A 19,415-nucleotide genomic window follows, 5' to 3' on the forward strand; every position below is an offset into this window, starting at 1 on the left:
AATAAACCCCATGTCCTAAGGCATTGTAAGGCATGATGTGGCGACCCACATAAGGATCTCACATGCCAAGTCCGGAGCAGGGACTCTCTTTGAACAGTACAGTTAGTTCGTCGCGAGCAGCCGTGTGAGGTGTGACGCGCTTGCGACGGCCAGTAGTCTAGTTAGGCTGCAACGTGAGCGCCTTGCGTCAAAACGGTTTTGTTTACCACAAAATGTGTAACCGAGACGGTGTGGTGATAGTCCTCACGGCTAAAATTGAACTTAAGAAAATGAGTTGCGACGTACTTTTTTCTCATTGTATTTTTTCATGTTTGTTTTCGCTTTTCGATTGGAAAACACGAGATTGATGTTATTTATTATTAACCTGTTTTAAAGACGTTATTTGCAGGATGACAGATGACAAATTAAGCTTAAAATTTCTTGTAATTGTATATGTGCTGAGTTAAATTGGCCGATGCAGAATTTATGACGTGCAAAAAGTTGTTCGTAAAAAGGTTCTTCTTGCAAAAGTTGTGAAGCTTGTGTGAGGCTTGGTTGAATGATTCGATCGGCTATAAGCACCAATTGATTAATATTGGCGCATTTAGGAAAGCATAAATCTTCTTTGCATTTCGCTAATAATTTTTCCACTGTTCAACTAAGTTTCAGTATAATCCACGAATACTAGGAAAACGTTTTTCCAATTACATGGACTTTTATTAAATCGTTAGATGAAATTGCTTTTGACAAATTACTCAACGAAAAATTGGCCCCAGTGATGTCTTTACATTGATATCATGGTAGACATTATTAATATTATTTTATTACAGATTTTCATTTTTGGTTAAATATTAACTGCATGTCTCTTTCTGCAGATTTTGCTATGTAGCAAAAATATGGCAAGTTTTAAAGTCTTTAATTCCAAGACTTTAGGCGTTTTTACGATTTGGTTGTGTGTTGCATGTTTTTTCGTATCGACTTCAGGTGAACCTGTCAATAAAAAATCCGACGTTGAAGAAACTTCAGATAATCTTGACATCAATGCCCTTCCTCCAAATGTCGCTCAAATTGTCGAAGCTATCAGCAACGTGCAAAAAAACGTTTCAACAACTCCAAGCAAGAGAAAGCAACCCAACATAAAAGTCGCTACCTCTATCAGGAAGGATGCAACAAATAATTCACAAAATACCTCAAATTTTGACGATATCTCTGAGCTTGAGCTACAGCTCTTCGAGCCGGATGAGTCACTCTTCCCTCCGCGTCTCGAGGAGAAGAACCCAGAAGTTAATAAGACTTACGAAGAATCTACAAGAGCAACTGAGAAACCGTCTTCCCATGAAGAATATACGACGACTTCTGAGAAACCATCTACACATGAAGAACCTCCGACGACCTCTGAGAAACCATCTACGCCAGTTCCTGTAATAAGAGATTCTGACGTTATTAGCAATGTTGTGGCAGAATCTTCCGCTCAAATAGTGGAAACTCAAGCTAGTAACTCAGGTCAAGAAACACCATCTCACGCGGAAAACACGCCTGTCGTTTCTTATGACCCTCCTGCCACGGGCTTGCTCAGCCTTGAAGGATTAAATCAGTGGTGGAACTGGGTTGTATCCATGAGAGATCCAAATATCAGTCCTGATGGCCCGATGAGTTGGCCGACCATCATCGGTCGAGGTGTGACAGGCATTATCAGGCACTATAACCCTCTGCGGAGAATCTTTGGCAGGTCAATGAGAGAGCCGGTTGACACCTTGTCAGTTGATCACCCGTACCCCTATAAAGTCCTCAGGGCAATTGAGCGCAAAGAAACAACAGCTGATACCGAAAGCGTCAATGCCTTTATGCACAAACTCCAGCAAAATAAGGTGGCTCAAAAAATTAGTGAAATGTCTAGAGCAGATACGGCGTCGTCTTCCGATACGAATACGACATCTAGGGCGGAAGCAACAACTGATGTAGCAGAAGATACAACTGCGATTCCATTTTTTAGTATTAGGCAGTTAACGGGTCCCATCAAAAACTTAATTCAAGCCATCCGGAACGCATCTCTAGACTTGGAAACTGCAATATTCTCACCGATTCATGTCGTCCCTGATACGGTACATCAATCTGCTGACATGTTCGATCATCCGGTTAGCGGATTGATAAGAGTACCATTCTACGTCAAGTTGGTCAACATTCTGCTCACATCTTTGTATATTTTGATCCGTGAGTATATGTTAATTCATTTATCATATCAAAATTTTCTAACTACGTAAACTAATGACTTTTTTGCTGAAATGTTTTATATCTTTATTGGCTATCAGGTGATGAATACTTCTATGAATTATTATAACAAATGAATTTCGTTTTAAATGAATATTTATTAGTCAAAAAATTTTCATATGTCATCAAAAACTGATCTTTTATGACTCACAAGAGACGATATTTTTTGCGTCGGAAATTTATCTTAAAGTACAAATATTCGTGCGCCGTCAAAAAACTATTTCTCTCCTTTTCAGCATTGATCTACATTCCATACTCCGGGATCGACAATTTCTTCCTAGCACCTCTGCCTCCTGACATGGACACACTACCGGGAATGCTTCGTTTCTTTGGCCTGCAGGCGATGCTTGGGCCGGACTACCTTTACGACTACGATTACGAAGAAGAACCTGCAGAAGCTGCTGCTGCTTCGCCTCCAGCGCCAGCCGCTGAAGAAGAAGAAGAAGAGGAAGATTATGAAGAAGATGTCCGAAGAAAAGACACAGTTCCGACCAAGATTAAAAAGTTTAAAAAAAGAAGGAGACTTAAAAAGAAATCCAAAGATAATGAAGGAGAGGCTGAGCATGAGAAGCAGAGGGATACTCTCTCCACTAACCTGGATAGTAAAATGCGTCCTCCACCTTCAGAGTATAGTGGATACTCGTCATATTCCTCAATTATGGCTACCGAAGATACAAAACCGGTTTACATTTACCCATCCGGGACTATCGAGTCAAATGATGAATCAGTTGTTAATGCACCATCGTTACAAGATCATTTTGATCAATGGAAACGTAAGGATTGGGCAGAAATGACGTTACGTTCATCGGTTGCTGCGTCTTCACCAGTCTTACTTGGACCAGATACTCCTCCCTTTTTGGATATTGAAAATTCGATGCCTATTCTATTTAGAGGTGAAAACGTAAACATACCCTCTCCAGTTCTAAGTAATCAAAAGCAGCCAATCGTTTCAGCCGTACAGTTGGAGACACCCAAGCTTGCTGCCAATTCTTTCAGCAGTCAAGGATACCAAACTCTGACAACCCCCAGCGGAAGACCGTCTGTCATCTACAATGAAAATCACAAAGCTCTCTTCGCTCATCTTGACGAGGTTCGGGAAAACTACCTTGTCACTCCGAAATACGCTGACTCTCTCGCATCTGAGTTGAGGTCTTCTAGTCTAAACGCCTCTAAAACTCAAACGTCGGTCTCGCTGGCAGCAATAACGACTTCCATACTCAGGCCGGTATACGTCCCGCCCACTACCGTGCGGGCAGCAACCGTGCCCGTAACACGCTACACGTGACCTATTCGTGATACGCCGATGTTTGACGTCCCTGCCCAAACTATTTGTATGTTTCGGGCAAATACAAACCGTGCCATGACACGCATTCCGTAATCCGATATTCGTCGTCACTGTTCCAGCGATCTTTTTGTTAACAACCGTGCCCGTGACAAACGACCCGTGATACGATGTTGGATGTCAGTGTTCTAACAATATTTCAAGCAAGAACTATCCGTTACCATCATTTTATTCATAAAACGATAATGTCGAAAAATTATATTCAAACGACCATTCCTTCGCACGTCTATGTTCGCCTGTCAATTGAACCATCTGACGTAAAAAGTATCAAGTCAAAAGGATTAAATTGAGTGCGAGTTCAGTTGCCAACTTACTGAAGTAAATATTTATTACCTAAATAATTTTTTTATTGCACCAGTATAGTTTTTGAAATCACTCAAGACTTTTGAAGCAAAGATAAATTATAACTGGGGAAGGATTGCTGCAATCAAAAACTTCCCCTCGAAAAATAATAAAATTCGTAGCTTCACAATTTCCGCAGGATGTATACTTTATGTTTAGGAGTTTAGAAATAGATCAGAGAAAAAGGTCTTCCTAGTATCAAGAATACCATAGAGTTTAAATTTGTTGGCCGTGAAACGAATATAGTCGCAATTTATTCGGGGGCATCAGCGTGGTTTCCATGTTAATATTCAATTACCTTCGCGCTTCTTTTGGACAATGATTAGGCCCAAGCAACAACGTCTTAACCGTCTACCTGCGTTAAGCGATTGGCGGAATCTTTTAATTTATTTCATTTGTTCGACGATCGTCAATCCTCCTTGTGGTTGTGTTTTTGCACTTGATGTGGTATTTCGGAGCCAGTGTGGCTTGCATGCACTCTAAATTCGATCATTTAAACTCAAAGATTATTATCAAGCCTTCATATTAAACGAGTTTGAAAATAAGCGCTGCATTTGAAAGAAGCTGTTCTGAATAAACTAGCGTTTCCCTTCAACATTAGAGAATGCTGTATTAATTGTCCTTGAAATTAATAGGTTTTTATATGAATATATTTTATGGGATGACCAGAAAATAATATAACTAATATCATCTGAGAGATTATGATCGAAAGACGTTTAATAGAATTTTTCAATTAGAATCTATATCTATTTTTTTTAGGCGAATCTCATCTAAGAATATTTTACATGTTTCCTCATGTTTGAATAGAAAATGTATATAGCTGTCATTGCGAAAATTTTCAGTGGTCCAAAACAGTAGGATGGCTAGCCAGGCTAGTTATTGGTAACTATAGATCCATACGTACTGAAATTGAGACGAAAGAAGTAGTTTCTCCCAAGCCGCTTCTGCAGAGTTTATATTCACAGTTGGGTAAATATTGGCGAAGGTGCTGATATCGACATTCCTTCTCTATGAGTCTCTGCATGGTGAGTGTATAATATAATTGTATTTAATTAAAAGTTTCATGCATTGGCGTCTTGTTTAGTTTGACTTATAAATAATTTAGGTATTATAATAGATATTTATGCCACTGACCTGACTCCCGTCTCCCTCGGCCTCAGACAGTCGCCAGTCAGGCTGAGCAGCCTGAGCTCAGTGAGCTGTGATTCGTAAGTGAATCTTAGATAGTGTCCATCATAGTTCATAGGGATATTTGAAGAATGTCATGAGCTTTGATTCAGACAGCAGGCCTCAGTACGGCAGTACCCAGTAACATCATCATGAAAGGGGGTAGGCCTAACTTAGTCTTAGACTATTTTTTTTTTGAAATGCCATTTTTTTACTAGCTAAATTAAACTTAGATTGAAATGTGCAAAATACAGGTCTATAGTCTCTATACTCTTACTCTAGGTTCACTCACCACAAATTGCTGGCTCCTGCCTCTCATAGTTTCGATGTAATTTTGAAAAAAAGTGATGGGGTAAACAGCCAGGGCGCAGAGGGTGGATGCACTATGCAGCGTCGCCAATATATGGGTTTTTAAGCCCTGAGCGTTGCCGGGTAATTTCAAGATGTGTCGCCAGGTAATTTTTAATGAAAAGCCATTTATGCTGAGTAGCGAAAAACTATTTACAAGTTTCAAATAGTTTTTGAGTTTTGGGGTTTTTTGTTAAAAAAACGAAAAGTGGTCAAAGTTACCCCGCCGGTCAAAGTAACCCCATTTTACGGTAGTGTTCTAATTCCAAGCTGTGTTGTATTCCTATACAGCTCACACAGCGATCATAATTCAAACACAAGAGGGTCGGAATTATGAAATAGTAGAGTTTGAAGCTCGCCCAGAATTAGTCGAACAAAATGCCGAATTTAGTCACACACAGCTTTGTAGTATATCAATTTGGTAGGTTTGCATTCTAAAGGCTTTTAAATAATTATGACATTTTGTGACATTTCATTGTTACTGGCGCGTAGTGCGGTGTTTTGAGAGTGACGTAAAGCAAACAGAACTTGAGTTGCGCATATGGTGATTTTTTTCTAGCCACTCATTTCTTGCTACCAGGATGGAATTCTAAAATTTACAGTTCATATATTATTCCCGATACACCTAGACCAGTTTTTCGATACAACATTATTTGAGGCAGAAAAATAAACTTCTTATAGGCATAAACACGTATAGGTAAAGGTATAAAAAGTTTCTATAAAGTAATCACTTAACTTGGAAATGTTGCGTGTCTGCAGGACAGCTTGCACTCAACAATTAAAATTATAAAAAGTACTAGTTCGTTAAAGATTTGTCTCTTAATGTGACAGCAAAGAACTTTTCCTTGATGCACACAATAAACACGCAATTCATGGGAGCAAGACNTTTTACGGTACCGCGTTTGCCTTATCTCAGACTGGGTGGTAAAATCAATTATATTTTTTGGTAAAATAACTCCAGGTTTTGGTGCATTGTAGTAGAACTCTTCTAGTTACATATGCAAATGAAAAATTTTAGGAAAGTGTCATAGTTTGCAAATGGGGGCGCCACTCCCAAATGGGGGAACTTAGACCACCTAATTTCAGCCGTGATGGGGTAATATTGACCGGCTTGAAAAATTGAGTTAAAATTACCATATATAAGACTGTAGAGTCAGAAACATAAAGAAAAAACATTAATAGGTGTATCAAACATAAAATATATATGGTAATTTTAAATTAATTTCCAAGCCGGTCTATGTTGACCTGTCAGGGCTGACATTAGGTGGTCTAAGTTCCTCCCATTCGGGGGCTGCGCCTCCCATTTGCAAACTATGACACTTTCCTCAAATTTGTCATTTGCATATGTAACTAGAAGAGTTCTACTATAATGCACCAAAACCTGGAGTTGTTTTACCAAAAGATGAAAAAATTGAGTGGGTTCTACGACAGGCTTTAAATAATAGCTCTTTTTCGTGGGTCGCATTTATCATTTTTTAACCTAATAGATATGCATAATTTCTTTATCTTTCCATTGTGTTACCACTGTTACGTAGCCTCAGTATTAGGCCTTTAATGCCCATTGACAAAATTTTTCTATGTTGAATAGTTTTTGAGTTTTGGGGATTTTTGTTAAAAAAACTAAAATTAGTCTAAGTTACCCTGGGAGTCTAAGTTACCCCCTTTTACGGTAGTCAATAGACTTGCTCTTGATTACAATTTTGTCAACAAACTGTTGATAGGTGGTTTTTGAGGTGGATCAGATGATGCTCACTGAGATCAGAGTTTGATAGTGGCAATGACAAACAATGGAGGGTAAACGCACCATATTCTGACATTGTGGGTAATTCTGATACTTCTCAACTTTTTCCTTTATATTAAGCTTTGTCTTAGTTCCATGCATGTGTAGATGGTTGAAATAGTGACATCATACTATTGCGCGCCAGATTTCCGCAAAACACTGGGTCTGGCGGGAAAATGTTAAGATCCTCAGAGGACAAGTCCACGTCACCCAGTGAGAGCATCGAAAAACATGTCAAAGTTGATAGTTGACCTTGCTCTACCAAATAGTGATGAACTGTTTGTGTAGAAAGAATATTATGGTTTGAGACTTTTATACAAGTCTGTAAATATATTAGGAATTCTTTAAGTATACTTGTATTTGCTGATTTTAAGTGGTAAATAAATTAATAAATGATCAAGTTAAGAGACTGTTTTAGACACATAAAAACTAATTCCCATACAGCTCGGAATTAGACACACACAACACGTTCCAAGCTGTGTACAACACAGCTCAGAACATAAATGGCTTTTCATGACATAGATTTGGAATTCACGGCTTGAAAAAGTGTAATCACAGCTTGAATGGAAGAAATGGAATCACAGCTGGCAAATCCATAAAACCACAGCTTGAAAAATTCAGTCATTATCCAGTCTAAAATATTCAGAACATTATCCAGTCTAAAATATTACATAAAAAATGGCAGAAATGATCATTTTAGTGGTGAGTTTTGAATATTGTGGGCAGTATGTGATTTTGCTTAATTTTTTTTTTCAAAAGGAAGTACAGGCAATAGCCAAACTGGTGAAGGTAACTTAAACTGCAAGCATGGGCATTTTTGTCATGTATTTGGGTTACTTTTGCCTGAATTGCCAATTTTAACAAAAACCAACTTTGAATGATATATGCAAATAAGCTGCAAATATTCCACTGTCTTTTAGGAAACTTTTCACCAGAAAAAAAAAAACAGGGATTCATATAGTCAAAATCAGGCTTGAAATGTGTATAATTTCCATGCAGTGACATGAGCTCTAACTTTTTTTGAGCTGCGAGAGCACTAGCTTCCTGCTTTGGAATGTCATGGCTGAATTTACATTTTTGTTAACTATTAGATAGGAGATTACCAATATTGTCATTGGTGCACATGTTTATTTATTATTCCTCTCAAATCGCTCTGGACTCTGAGACTTTGCCTTAAAATTCTACCTTCTGTTGGTAGGATAAAATAAATCCCTTGGCATATGTATAAATCATAAATGGCCTTCTATTGAGAGGTGTAATAGGTAGTATTTGATGTTTGCCTCAGTTGTAGTCAAGTGCCAGACAGTAAAGAAAGATCTTCCAGGTTGAAATATAACAGCCTCTCTCAAGCTTGCCATCAAGCTATCTTGACCATAAAATGGCATTCATTTGTAATTTCTGGTCCAATTAGTATCAAACAATTGATCAAGTTCAGATCAATCATTTGGATTGGTACCCAGCAGCTATTTGAACACTGGACATGATTGGTTGCCATCACCTCAGGATTGGAATATATTTACATTTTGAGCCACAAACAGAGCTTTCCTGCTGTTTTTGGAGCTGCAAGATTCCCATTGATGATTTACCTCCTTTCCAATTGTTGACTAAGTGCATGATGGGGCCGCTAAATTCTGTATGTATTAGGAACTTGTTACTTTGAGCTGCAAGATTTCATTAAGTAGGAAAGTTCCAATCCTGCATCAGCTGCATCTATTATTTTGTTCAGTAGTCTTATCAACCATTTTATTTAAGCCATTTTGTTCATTTATTGCATAAATGGAGGAGCTTAGTTGAAAACCATCATCTGCCACAATTGTGTTACAATATCTTGCAGGCAATAAATTTGGCATCCTTAACTTGTGTGGTGCTTCAAGGAGAATGACATTTGCTTGATCTAAATTTTATGTTGAACAACTTATTCTCTAAGTTCATCATACAATCACTAAAATTGTCCACAGTTCATAGCAAAACTTGACTAATTACCAAAAACTAGGTTGTAAAGGTTGGTATGCTTTGGAAGACATAGTAATCCTGTTCACTTACCTTAACCGCATGATGAGTAGCATCCAAGTTAAGTTTTAGCTGTCATTTTATTTACCTTGAGATGAATCAGTGAATGTATCAAGTTGTGCTTTATAATGAAACTTAAATTCAAAATAATGATTTCCTTTAATTCCAGGTGCATCTTATCCAGCAAGATGTCTATGTCCGGTGCTGAATACCTTGCTTCAATTTATGGAACCGAGAAGGACAAAGTCAATTGTTCCTTCTACATCAAAACTGGAGCCTGCAGGCACAGTGAAAGATGTTCTCGCAAGCACAACAAGCCTCAGTACAGGTCAGTTCAATATGGTGAATGATAAGAAATGTTTGAATTTTCACTTATGGAAATAATTGATATTTATGTTGATTTTCACATTATTTTGCACCTTCTCCAATGGCCCATATTCATTTCTGTTGTGAAAAATTATTTGTACTCTGCAGCTTCCATTTCCATTGCAACTACCCTCGGTTTTAATTACTACTTGGTTTTAATCAGTTGGTTTTCTAACCAAGGAAACCATTCAACCAACCTAACCTAGGTTTCCTAACCAAGGTAATGATCAAATTATCTTGGTTAGGAAACCTTATCTAATAAGCTGCCTATTTTATCTGTTGAATACATTAAATGCATTGTGTGAAAATTTACAGCAAACTGAGTGAGTGTTCAAACAATTAACTGTGGTGAGTTGTATGGTCTGGTGTTGATAGTCAGAAGTTTAAATCTAATCTGGTTGGAATGAACATTTACAGGCTATTGCCTAATCTTAGACATGCAGCAGACTAGGAAAAGTTTATTTTTCCAGCTACCGTATATCGTGAATGATATAGCGAATTTTCAATTTTCGAAATAAGGTTCATTATATTACGGTATATTTACTCATGAAATGGAATATTGTTTGAACCAACTTCACATCAGTTAGGACATATTAATCAACGGTGATAGTCTCCTGTCAGGTTTTTGATACGTTTGAATTAAATCTCAGTACACATCATACCTGTGTATTATTGGTTTCTCATTTCCAGTTTTGAATTTTGTATATTTATCTGTCGATTAACTCAACTAATAGTGAGTTCGTGTTTGCAGCCAAACGATTGTGATGGGCAATATGTACGTGAGCCAGCAGAATTCAGCCAAGTCTGCAGACGGGTCCCATCTTGGTGATATGAGCGACCATAAGATCCAGGAGCAGTTTGAGTACTTCTTTGAAGATGTCTTCTTTGAGTGTGAAGAGAAGTACGGCGAGATCGAAGAGATGTGCGTGTGTGATAACCAGTGCGATCATCTTCGTGGCAATGTCTACATCAAGTTCCGCAAGGAGGAGGATGCTGTCAAGGCCGCTGAGGATCTTAACAACCGCTGGTACATGTACAGGCCTATATATGTTGACCTCTGTCCAGTGGCGGACTTTAGAGAAGCTTCATGTCGCCAGTTTGAAATGGGCCAGTGTGGCAAGGGTGGTTTCTGTAACTTTTGGCACGTGAAGCCGATCTCACACCACTTGAAGACTCTGTTGGCGCGTAGCTCGCGTTCCCGCTACAAGGGAAGGTCCCGGTCCCGTTCCCGCTCCCGTGACAAGAGGCGCCGAAGCAAGTCGAGATCCCGCGACAGGGATCGGCGAGAAAGGAAAGGCCGCTACTGATACCTAGGCTGTACTTGAACGCTCTATCTGTCATCTTTACACGTTCGTTCTACCTAACTGGTTCAATGTTCATGTATGCTCCTACGATCATCAGGGTTAGTCCATATTTTTTAATTTGTAATGATTAATTTTTAAATTGCTGCGTTAATCTTGGGGGAACTCTTGAGAAGATGAGACTGGAGCAGGACGAGACGGTTTGGCCCAATTTTTTCCAGTCGGTAGATGACATCAATTGGGCCATTTCTCAATAAAACCAGACACAATGCGTGGAAGTTTTGCCTAGTAGCCTAGAAGTTAATCCTGATTGGTGTCAACCGAATAAACTTCTAAAACAACCGGACGATTGATTTACCCTATAAAAATTCATTAGGTATCCATCTAGCTGTTTTCAATCAAAAACGGAAGCTCATGCTACCGTGTCAAGGACGAAAATCTCACAATGGTGACATGAATTTCGGGAAATATATATCATCAGGTCCTGCATTTTGATATTTTTTGGAACCCTAATCAATTTCTGAGCTTAGCCTAGTGCAGTGGTTCCCAAAGTGGGCGATATCGCCCCCCTAGGGGCGGTGGAAAGATTTTGGGGGGCGATAAGGAAGAAGAGGTCGGTAGGGGGGCGATATGGGGGGCGGCTGTCCAAAGTCAATGTCAGAAGTTCAAACGATTGTTAGACGATTTGTACACAACACGTGCAGCACATGACTCCCAGCGATGGTTTTTTTCTGTTTTTTTTTAACCTAGCTCTCCTGGGTTTACGTCTCGGACAAATTAACGGCCGGACTCGAGGCCGGTCTCACGGCAATTTTCAAATTCAATGATCAAGGAATGTCTCTCAAACTAATGAACTTAACTCGATGAAACTTGGTACACGTATTCATTAGGACCTAACGGTAATGTTTTGCTCGTAAAAATTGTTTGAATTTTGCCATCGTTCGTTTTTGCCATAGTTATATGCCAATACGGGCCGAAATTCACAGTGATCAAGTAATTTCTTCCAAACTACTGAGCAGATTCGAACGAAATTTTGAATTTACAGTCCTAACTAAAAATTTTTCGATTGTGCCTTCGTTCGCGAGTTTTTTTTCATTTCACCTTCATTCGTGATTTAAACAGCAATTCGTGCTTAAATTCGCAGTAATCAAGAATTTTTTTCCAAACTACTGAACAGATTATTATTAACTCGCAAACGAAAGCAAAATGGAAAAATTGTCACGAGCTTAACATCACTGTTGAGAGGTTATGTGTTTTTATACAAAGTTTCGTTGAAATCTGTTCTGTATATTAGAAGAAATTTCTTGATCGCCGCGAATTTAAGCAACAAATTACCCGGCGATACGGGCCGAATATAAGGAAGTGTGAAATCAAGTATGACGGTGAAATAAAAAAAAAACTCGCAAACGAAGGTAAAATCGAAAAAATTATAATCTAAAAAATCACCGCTTGGTAGTTAGGAATGTATATTCAAAATTTCGTTCAAATCTGTTCAATAGTTTGAAGAAATTCTTTGATCAATGCGAATTTTGGCCTGTTTCGCAATATACGCGCAACTCACGAATGAAGGTGAAATTTAAATAAATTTACTAGCTAAACATCACCGTTAGGTTCTGATGAATGCGTGTTCCAAGTTTCATAGAGCTGCGTTCATTTGTTTGGGAGATATTTTCTTGATAATTGAATTAGGAGATTGGTCGTGAGACCGGCCACGAGTCCGGCCATAAATTCGCCCGCGACGTCCTTGGCTTCTAGTGCTGAAACAGTTAAAACATCTGAAAAACATATTGGTTCACTAAATGGGGTTCTATTTGTAAAATACACATTTGTGTTCAATCTTCATCTTTTAAAATTTCAGCGTACTAAATTTCAAGAGAGTGGCGTATGTCTGTGGGGGGCGCTAGAAATTCATTAGGGGGCCAAAGGGGGCGCCAGCCTGAAAAAGTTTGGGAACCACTGGCCTAGTGTCACCCACGAGTCAACGTTGTTAGATTTGAACTCAATAACAACTCTGAACTAAACCCTTGCTGCCGTGCAAGAATAGCAATAGAAGACGTCTTGTCAATGTTATTGAGGATACTAGAAAAAACCTATTAATATCGATTTATTTACAACTCAGTGACTTGAACTTTTTTCTTTCTCTGCTTTATGGGCTTCATAGAGTTATCTTCTTTTTTCATTATAGCTCTTTCTTTTTCTACTTTCTTAGCCATTTTCTGTGCCTTCTTCATCACTCCTTTGACCATATCTGAGAACGATTGTGACTCTTCATCTTTATTTTTAGACTGAGTCTTTGAAGTACACAACTTCAGCAGATTCTTGTGTCGGGCTAAAGTGGCTCCTTCCAATTTGCAAGCTTCGAAATCCTGGAAAAATAGCAAAAATAAAATGAAACGCTGGAGGTACCCAATAAATCAGCCCACATGGGGGCTATTGTTGAATGCAAAAATATCGATCTTTTCTAAAGAATATGATGTATCTTACAGGATTTGAAAAACACATTTATACAGCAAAAACAATAACCTTTTAATGGCGTTGGAAATTTAATAAATGTCAATGAGCACAATATTTAGATGTAAACACAAGTTGATCGAAAAAGACATGTCTGGGGGTCTTGTAGTTGTGTAAATATTTATGAAGTAATAAGTTAATCCTGTGTACCTAAGATTACGCTTGATGGAGTCAAAAAGTCCCAGTGGATGAACAGTGCAGTTAAGGCTGAGCTAAAGACCAAGAAAGAAGCCTACAAGCTTTATTTACGAACTCGCAGCGATTCTGATAATAACCTGCATGCAATAGCTCGAAATCAAGTTAAAAAAGTTTGTCGCACTGCAGTGAAAAACTTCGAAAAAAATATTGCTAAAAATGCAAAAAGAATCCGAAAGCCTTCTTTTTGTACGCTAATTCGAAGTGGAAGTCAAAGGACGGTATTTCTGATTTGAAAGTTGACCAACGAAAGATTTCCTCTGATGAGGGCAAGGCTAACGTTCTTAATCAGTTCTTCAGCAGTGTATTCACAGATGAGGACTTGATCAGTATTCCAGATATTGAGGAGCGCCCAGTCAGCTCGAAGTTAACAGGTTTTGAAATACACGAAGAAGAGGTTCTCAAGCGCCTGGTAGCTCTAAATCCCAACAACTCACGTGGACCAGACGGCTTCCATCCAAAATAGCTCAATTCTAGCAACCGTTCTGGCCGGCCCATTGACAGTATTCTTTCAAAAAACCTTGAACGAAGAAACTTTGCCGTCGACGACTGGAAAGAAGCTCAAGTAACACCATTGTTCAAAAAATGTGACAAGAGCAGCCCCGGCAACTATCGCCCTGTCAGTCTGACAAGTGTTGTTTGTAAGCTAATGGAATCTGTTGTGAGGGATAGGATTATCGATCACTTGACTGCTCACCATCTTCTATCAGATAGCCAACATGGCTTTATTGCCGAAAGATCCTGCACCACTAACTTATTATCTACGTTGAACGAGTGGTCTCGCCTGCTGGACGAAAGGGAACCAGTGGATGCATTGTACCTCGATTTTGCCAAGGCATTTGACAATGTTCCGCATGAGCGGCTGTTACGTAAAGCGAAGTCTTTGGGAATTGAAGGAAACGTACTACAATGGATCAGAGATTTTCCAGTAGGTAGACGACAACGTGTCAGTATTAACGGAACCGTGTCAGACTGGGCATCAGTGCGCAGTGGCGTGCCACAAGGAAGAGTTATTGGGCCTATTTTGTTCGTTGCTTTTATAAACGATCTGCCAGAAGTAGTGTCCAGCGTGTGCTCCATGTATGCCGACGACACAAAAGTTAATAATACAGTGAATGATGCGTCAAATAAGGCGCAATTGCAAGATGATCTTGACAGCTTAGTTAACTGGGCTGATACGCGGCAGCAAATTTTCTAAGCATGTTGAAACGCAAGCTAACACATCCAACAAACTTCTTGGACTAATCAGACGCTCATACGAATTCCTAGATGCAGAAGCGATGAAGCAGTTGTTAGTTGCTGTCGTGCGCCCGAATCTAGAGTTTGGAACCGTTGTGTGGTCACCGAGATTTTTAAAGGACAGAAATTTAATAGAGAATGTTCAAAGACGTGCAACAAGGATAATTCCAGGCTTGAAGGGCAAGTCCTATGAAGATAGATTGAAGATTATGAAGCTTACAAGCCTCAGTTATCGACGACTGCGTGGGGACCTCATTGAAGTATACAAGTATACTCATGGTTTATACAAGGTCCCCGAAGAATTACTAGAATTTGAAACAAGAACCAACACCAGGGGCCATGGCTATAAACTAAAAAAACTGCGCTGCAACTTCTCCACGCGACAAAATTTCTCCTCGCTTCGAATCACCGACATGTGGAACAGCTTCCCCGATGACATCGTTGGCGCTCCAAGTATGAACGGGTTCAACAACAGACTAGATAAAGCTATGGAAAAATATATGTTCAGATTTGAAATGCCTAGCACTATATCGAACCCGGTGGAAATCTAGTATACTTCAAACTATCGTCAGTCATGAAAAGATCCGGTCAAATGACACGATTTTAGATCTTCTGTGAACAAGGCACGAAAAGGAAAAGAATCGGCGACAGGCCACGTCAGGCCTACACTGCAGCTCCGAGATCACTATGTTATGTTATGTTAATAATTATGCAAGTAAAGCTCGTTCGTATGATGGTGGGCAGGAATCTCGAACTGAAATTGTTATGGCTGTCGTCATTGAAGGGATGAAGATAAATTGTACCAGGATATTTTCCCTAAGTGAAACAGAAGTTCAAAGTTTAAATAAATCACTACGCCATTCAGCGTTCTGTATATTAGCAATCCAACAATTTTTTCCATTTAGTAGTCATAGTATAATGGTTTACTAGCGCTTCAGCTATCAAGCTATTTCGCACCGAAGGTCAAATTATAACATCGCCAGCAAGGCGGGAGGTCTCAATTATTCAAAGTCTCAGATTAATCTTCACCCACAAGGGGCGGATGGTCTCAATTGTAAGCCCGCTGAAGCTGGCTCGAAAGAAGCAGCGTTAGCATCTCAAAAAGTGACAAGGAGGGACAGGTGAAAAGCAACAGAAACGAAGACAATCAAAGAAGACTTTGCTTACACGGGACGTCAGCCGCCCGCACGAGGGAGAAACAGAGAAGGGAAATGTAAGGAACCCTACCTACATAATAACTTAATGTAAGGAATCCTACCTACATAATGAATCAACCCACAACTGAGACTTGCAGTGAGACACCGGGAACTCAGCGGTGGGGCGCTCAGGAACAATCCCCCTAGGAACGCAAAATCCCATAGGACTTCTGACGAGCACAGACATGCATCAGAAGTCCCCCCTGAGGGGTTTTTCCATTTATGTGTCAAGTTAAATTACGAATTGTTGCTAATTTGTTGCTCTGCTGGCAAGCAACATCAGAATCATTTTAGTATCTGTTTAACAACATGACACTAAATTTTACACAAGAACTTACAATATTTGAGCCTAAGTGATGGTCACTGTTGAGACCCAGTGTTGATATCTCGACGGTGGCATTCCCGCAGGTAGTGATGATAGTGTTGCTCACGGCCGGCCCTCCCACCTTGCTCTCGTACGGCTTAGGGGTTACGTCATCGTCACTGTCACTTTCATCTGAGAATTCATCATTGATCTCCTTGGTTTGTTGTTCGTGCTCAGCAAGAATTTTGTTAAAATTCTTCCGCCTCTAATAAAATGAAATGAAAAGAGCTTTAATTATTAGCATACACTTCAGCTTTATCATTTTCTTCTATAATAAATATACATTTCAATATTATAAGGCAATTTAAGTATTATTTAGGGATAAAAGAATTGAAGAAGTACCTACATTCATACATTTTTGAAAGAAATATTTTAAAATATTGGGCAAAATAATATTGTGAATGTTTTAGAAAAAGCAAATATTGCAATTGTCTAATTGCATAGGCATATTCAACAAGTCAGATTGAATACAACTAATGATTGATACAAGGATCTAATATGAAGAATACCTCTGCACGAGCAAGCAGTAATTTCTTCTTGATTCTGGCTTCGTTGAATTTTTTGGCACGCTCTTGCCGCTCTTTCTTTCTCTTCTGGAATCCAGTTACATAGTCTCTGAAAAGAAAAAATCTGGATCACACAATTGCTCAAAATTAAAAATTTGAATTTTTCAATCACAGAAACTTTTTAAAACAGCAACTATTAAAATACATAACATATCCAAGTAATGGATTTGATCAAATTAATATTAGTTATACAAAGAAGTGTTAAGTGTGTAAACAAATTTTTTTATTCAAGATTGAAAAACCTTTTACCCAAACATTTTTGCTCCAGAATAATGTAATTTCAGTAAATTTGACTTTGTGGCTGCAGAGTCTTGTACTTGATTTGCTTGAATATTTTTTACAATAGGTAAGGTATCAATCGAATAAAATTTTCAAATTCCACAAATGAGTACCATGCTCCCACCAAAAATTCTAATGGCTAAGAGATTTTTATTGAATCTTTAGGGTCAAGGTAATCTAACACAACTTGCTTACTTACAGCAAGGAAGAAGTGCAACTCTAATGAAATGGCAAAATATTATATCAATACAATAAATTGCCCTTATACTTAACAAAAAAATATTCCACTTACAATTCATGTGGAAAATTAAAGGCTGGTCTTAAAACCAATGCTGGACAAATGACTTTGCAGATGAAAAATAGTAAATATTAGCTTTGAAAAAAAAATTATATATGGCTCAAGAATATAATCTACTTTAAACTTTATTGACTTTTGTTTTCACTTCTTCTAAATCAATCAAGTCATAGCTAACCAGTCATGACTGAAAGCAAGTAAGGAAAATAACTACTTTTTGAGGCTCTGAGCAACAATTAGTTTTTCTAGTCAGTTTTGGGGGCTGCAAGATGATCTTAGATAATTCATCTCAGTAGAACAATTATATATTTTTTATAAAACCAGCCTAATTGAGCTGCAAAATTCTATTCTAATCTGGGACTAATGATTTTGAAGCATCAAGTTTCAGTAATAAGAAGAAATTTTCTGATATTGGTAAGAAGAACGGATATTTTCCACACTTGCATGTCTTGTTTTCTTTGGCTATGGCTAAAATTCCCTTACCAAACTAAGAATAATACCATTTTTAAAAATGAAATTGATACATAAATTCAATGATTATTCATTTTTATAATTAAAAAACATCAATTATTCTATGTTAATTGCAGAATGCAGATTTGGAGGTTTCATTAGTTTTACCTGTATTGAAGTAATACAACCCACACTGGAATGACAGTCAAAATCCACTCATGAATGAAATGAAAATGCCTGTGCATGAGATAATTAAGCAATTAGCATAATAATCACATGCAGATGGCATTCTTAATGCCTTTCAAATGACTATGTACCTATGTAATCGAGGAGCGGGGGTGGACAAATATAGGAGCAAAACGGGCATGTGCATCAATTTGAGTGTGCCAACAGCAGCAGCAGTGCGCTTGGCAAGCTCCTGTTGTAGCGGGATGACCAGACGAGCGTGCTGCAGCTGCTGCTGGCCCACTCATATTGGAACGCTTGGCAGTCCCTCTTCCCCACGGGCCCCACCCACTCGGCCACTCCTCAAGTGGATAGCGCACCCTGGCCGTCCTGGTGGGTCTAAATGACCAATTATTTCCTAGAATTCCACCATGCATACAAATAATTTAATTCATTTCAATTGTTAATTTATAATTTCTTCTATAAAAAGTAAGAAAACTGGAACATTTTGCCCCATTTCAAAAATCACCCACATATGATTGTTTTTACCAGTAATTTCCAGATAGGGTAAACACACCATATTCCGACACCTTAAGGACGTAGCAAGAAATAAATAGCTATAAATAGATCACTGTATGCGCAACTCAAGTTCTGATTGGTTTACGTCACTCTCAAAACACCACACTATGTGCCAGCAATGATGAAACGTCACAAACTGTTGCCATATTTATTTAAAAGCCTTTAGAATTCAAATCTACAAAATCATTGAATTACAACACTGTGTGTGACTAAATGCTGCATATTGTAAGACTAATTCTGACAGCGCTTCAAGATCATAATTCGTAAATCTGACACCCTGTGTGAGCTGTATTGGAATACAACACCCTGTGCCACGGCTATGTGTTGTAATTTTGACACGGTGTCGGAATTAGTTTTTAAGTGTCTAAAACCATCTCTCAAATCAATCATCTATTAATTTATTTACCACTTAAAATCAGCAAATACAAGTATACTTAAAGGATTCCTAATATATTCAGACTTATTTATTTAAAAGTCTCAAACCATAAATAATATTCTTTCTACACAAACAGTTTATCATTATTTAGTAAAGCAAGGTCAACTATCAACTTTCATACGTAATTCAATCATCGATGTTCTCAGTTCTCACTAGTTGACTTTGACTTTTGCTCTGCGGATCTTAACATTTCCCCGCTAGACCTAGTGTTTTGCGGAAATCTGGCGCGCAATAGTA

The 19,415-nt window shown here is 38.5% G+C and overlaps 2 protein-coding genes across 2 annotated transcripts; one reads left to right on the top strand and one right to left on the bottom strand.

Moving 5' to 3' along the window:
- Positions 1–833: 833 nt before the first annotated feature.
- Positions 834–11,244, top strand: LOC108678716. Its single transcript, XM_018167175.2, has 4 exons — positions 834–2,190; positions 2,484–3,528; positions 9,406–9,564; positions 10,354–11,244. Exons 1-4 carry the CDS (start codon positions 876–878, stop codon positions 10,907–10,909), a joined length of 3,075 nt encoding a protein of 1,024 aa, XP_018022664.1. The 5' UTR covers positions 834–875; the 3' UTR covers positions 10,910–11,244.
- A 1,750-nt stretch (positions 11,245–12,994) lies between these two features.
- Positions 12,995–17,038, bottom strand: LOC108678717 (the record flags this gene model as incomplete). Its single annotated transcript, XM_018167177.2, has 3 exons — positions 12,995–13,269; positions 16,383–16,613; positions 16,918–17,038. Coding segments are annotated over 3 exons (610 nt in total), but the record flags the coding sequence as incomplete, so codon positions are not given.
- Positions 17,039–19,415: the final 2,377 nt, after the last annotated feature.

This window comes from Hyalella azteca, unplaced genomic scaffold (assembly GCF_000764305.2).
Source record: "Hyalella azteca isolate HAZT.00-mixed unplaced genomic scaffold, Hazt_2.0.2 contig15162, whole genome shotgun sequence".
Lineage (NCBI taxonomy): Eukaryota > Metazoa > Arthropoda > Malacostraca > Amphipoda > Hyalellidae > Hyalella > Hyalella azteca.

Bases quoted from the DNA above. Each gene is read 5' to 3' on its own strand.
- LOC108678716 (XM_018167175.2), top strand. From the start codon at position 876: ATGGCAAGTTTTAAAGTCTTTAATTCCAAGACTTTAGGCGTTTTTACG. The intron at 3,529-9,405 runs GTGACCTATTCG...CTTTAATTCCAG, and splicing joins GTGCCCGTAACACGCTACAC to GTGCATCTTATCCAGCAAGA. The intron at 9,565-10,353 runs GTCAGTTCAATA...TCGTGTTTGCAG, and splicing joins CACAACAAGCCTCAGTACAG to CCAAACGATTGTGATGGGCA.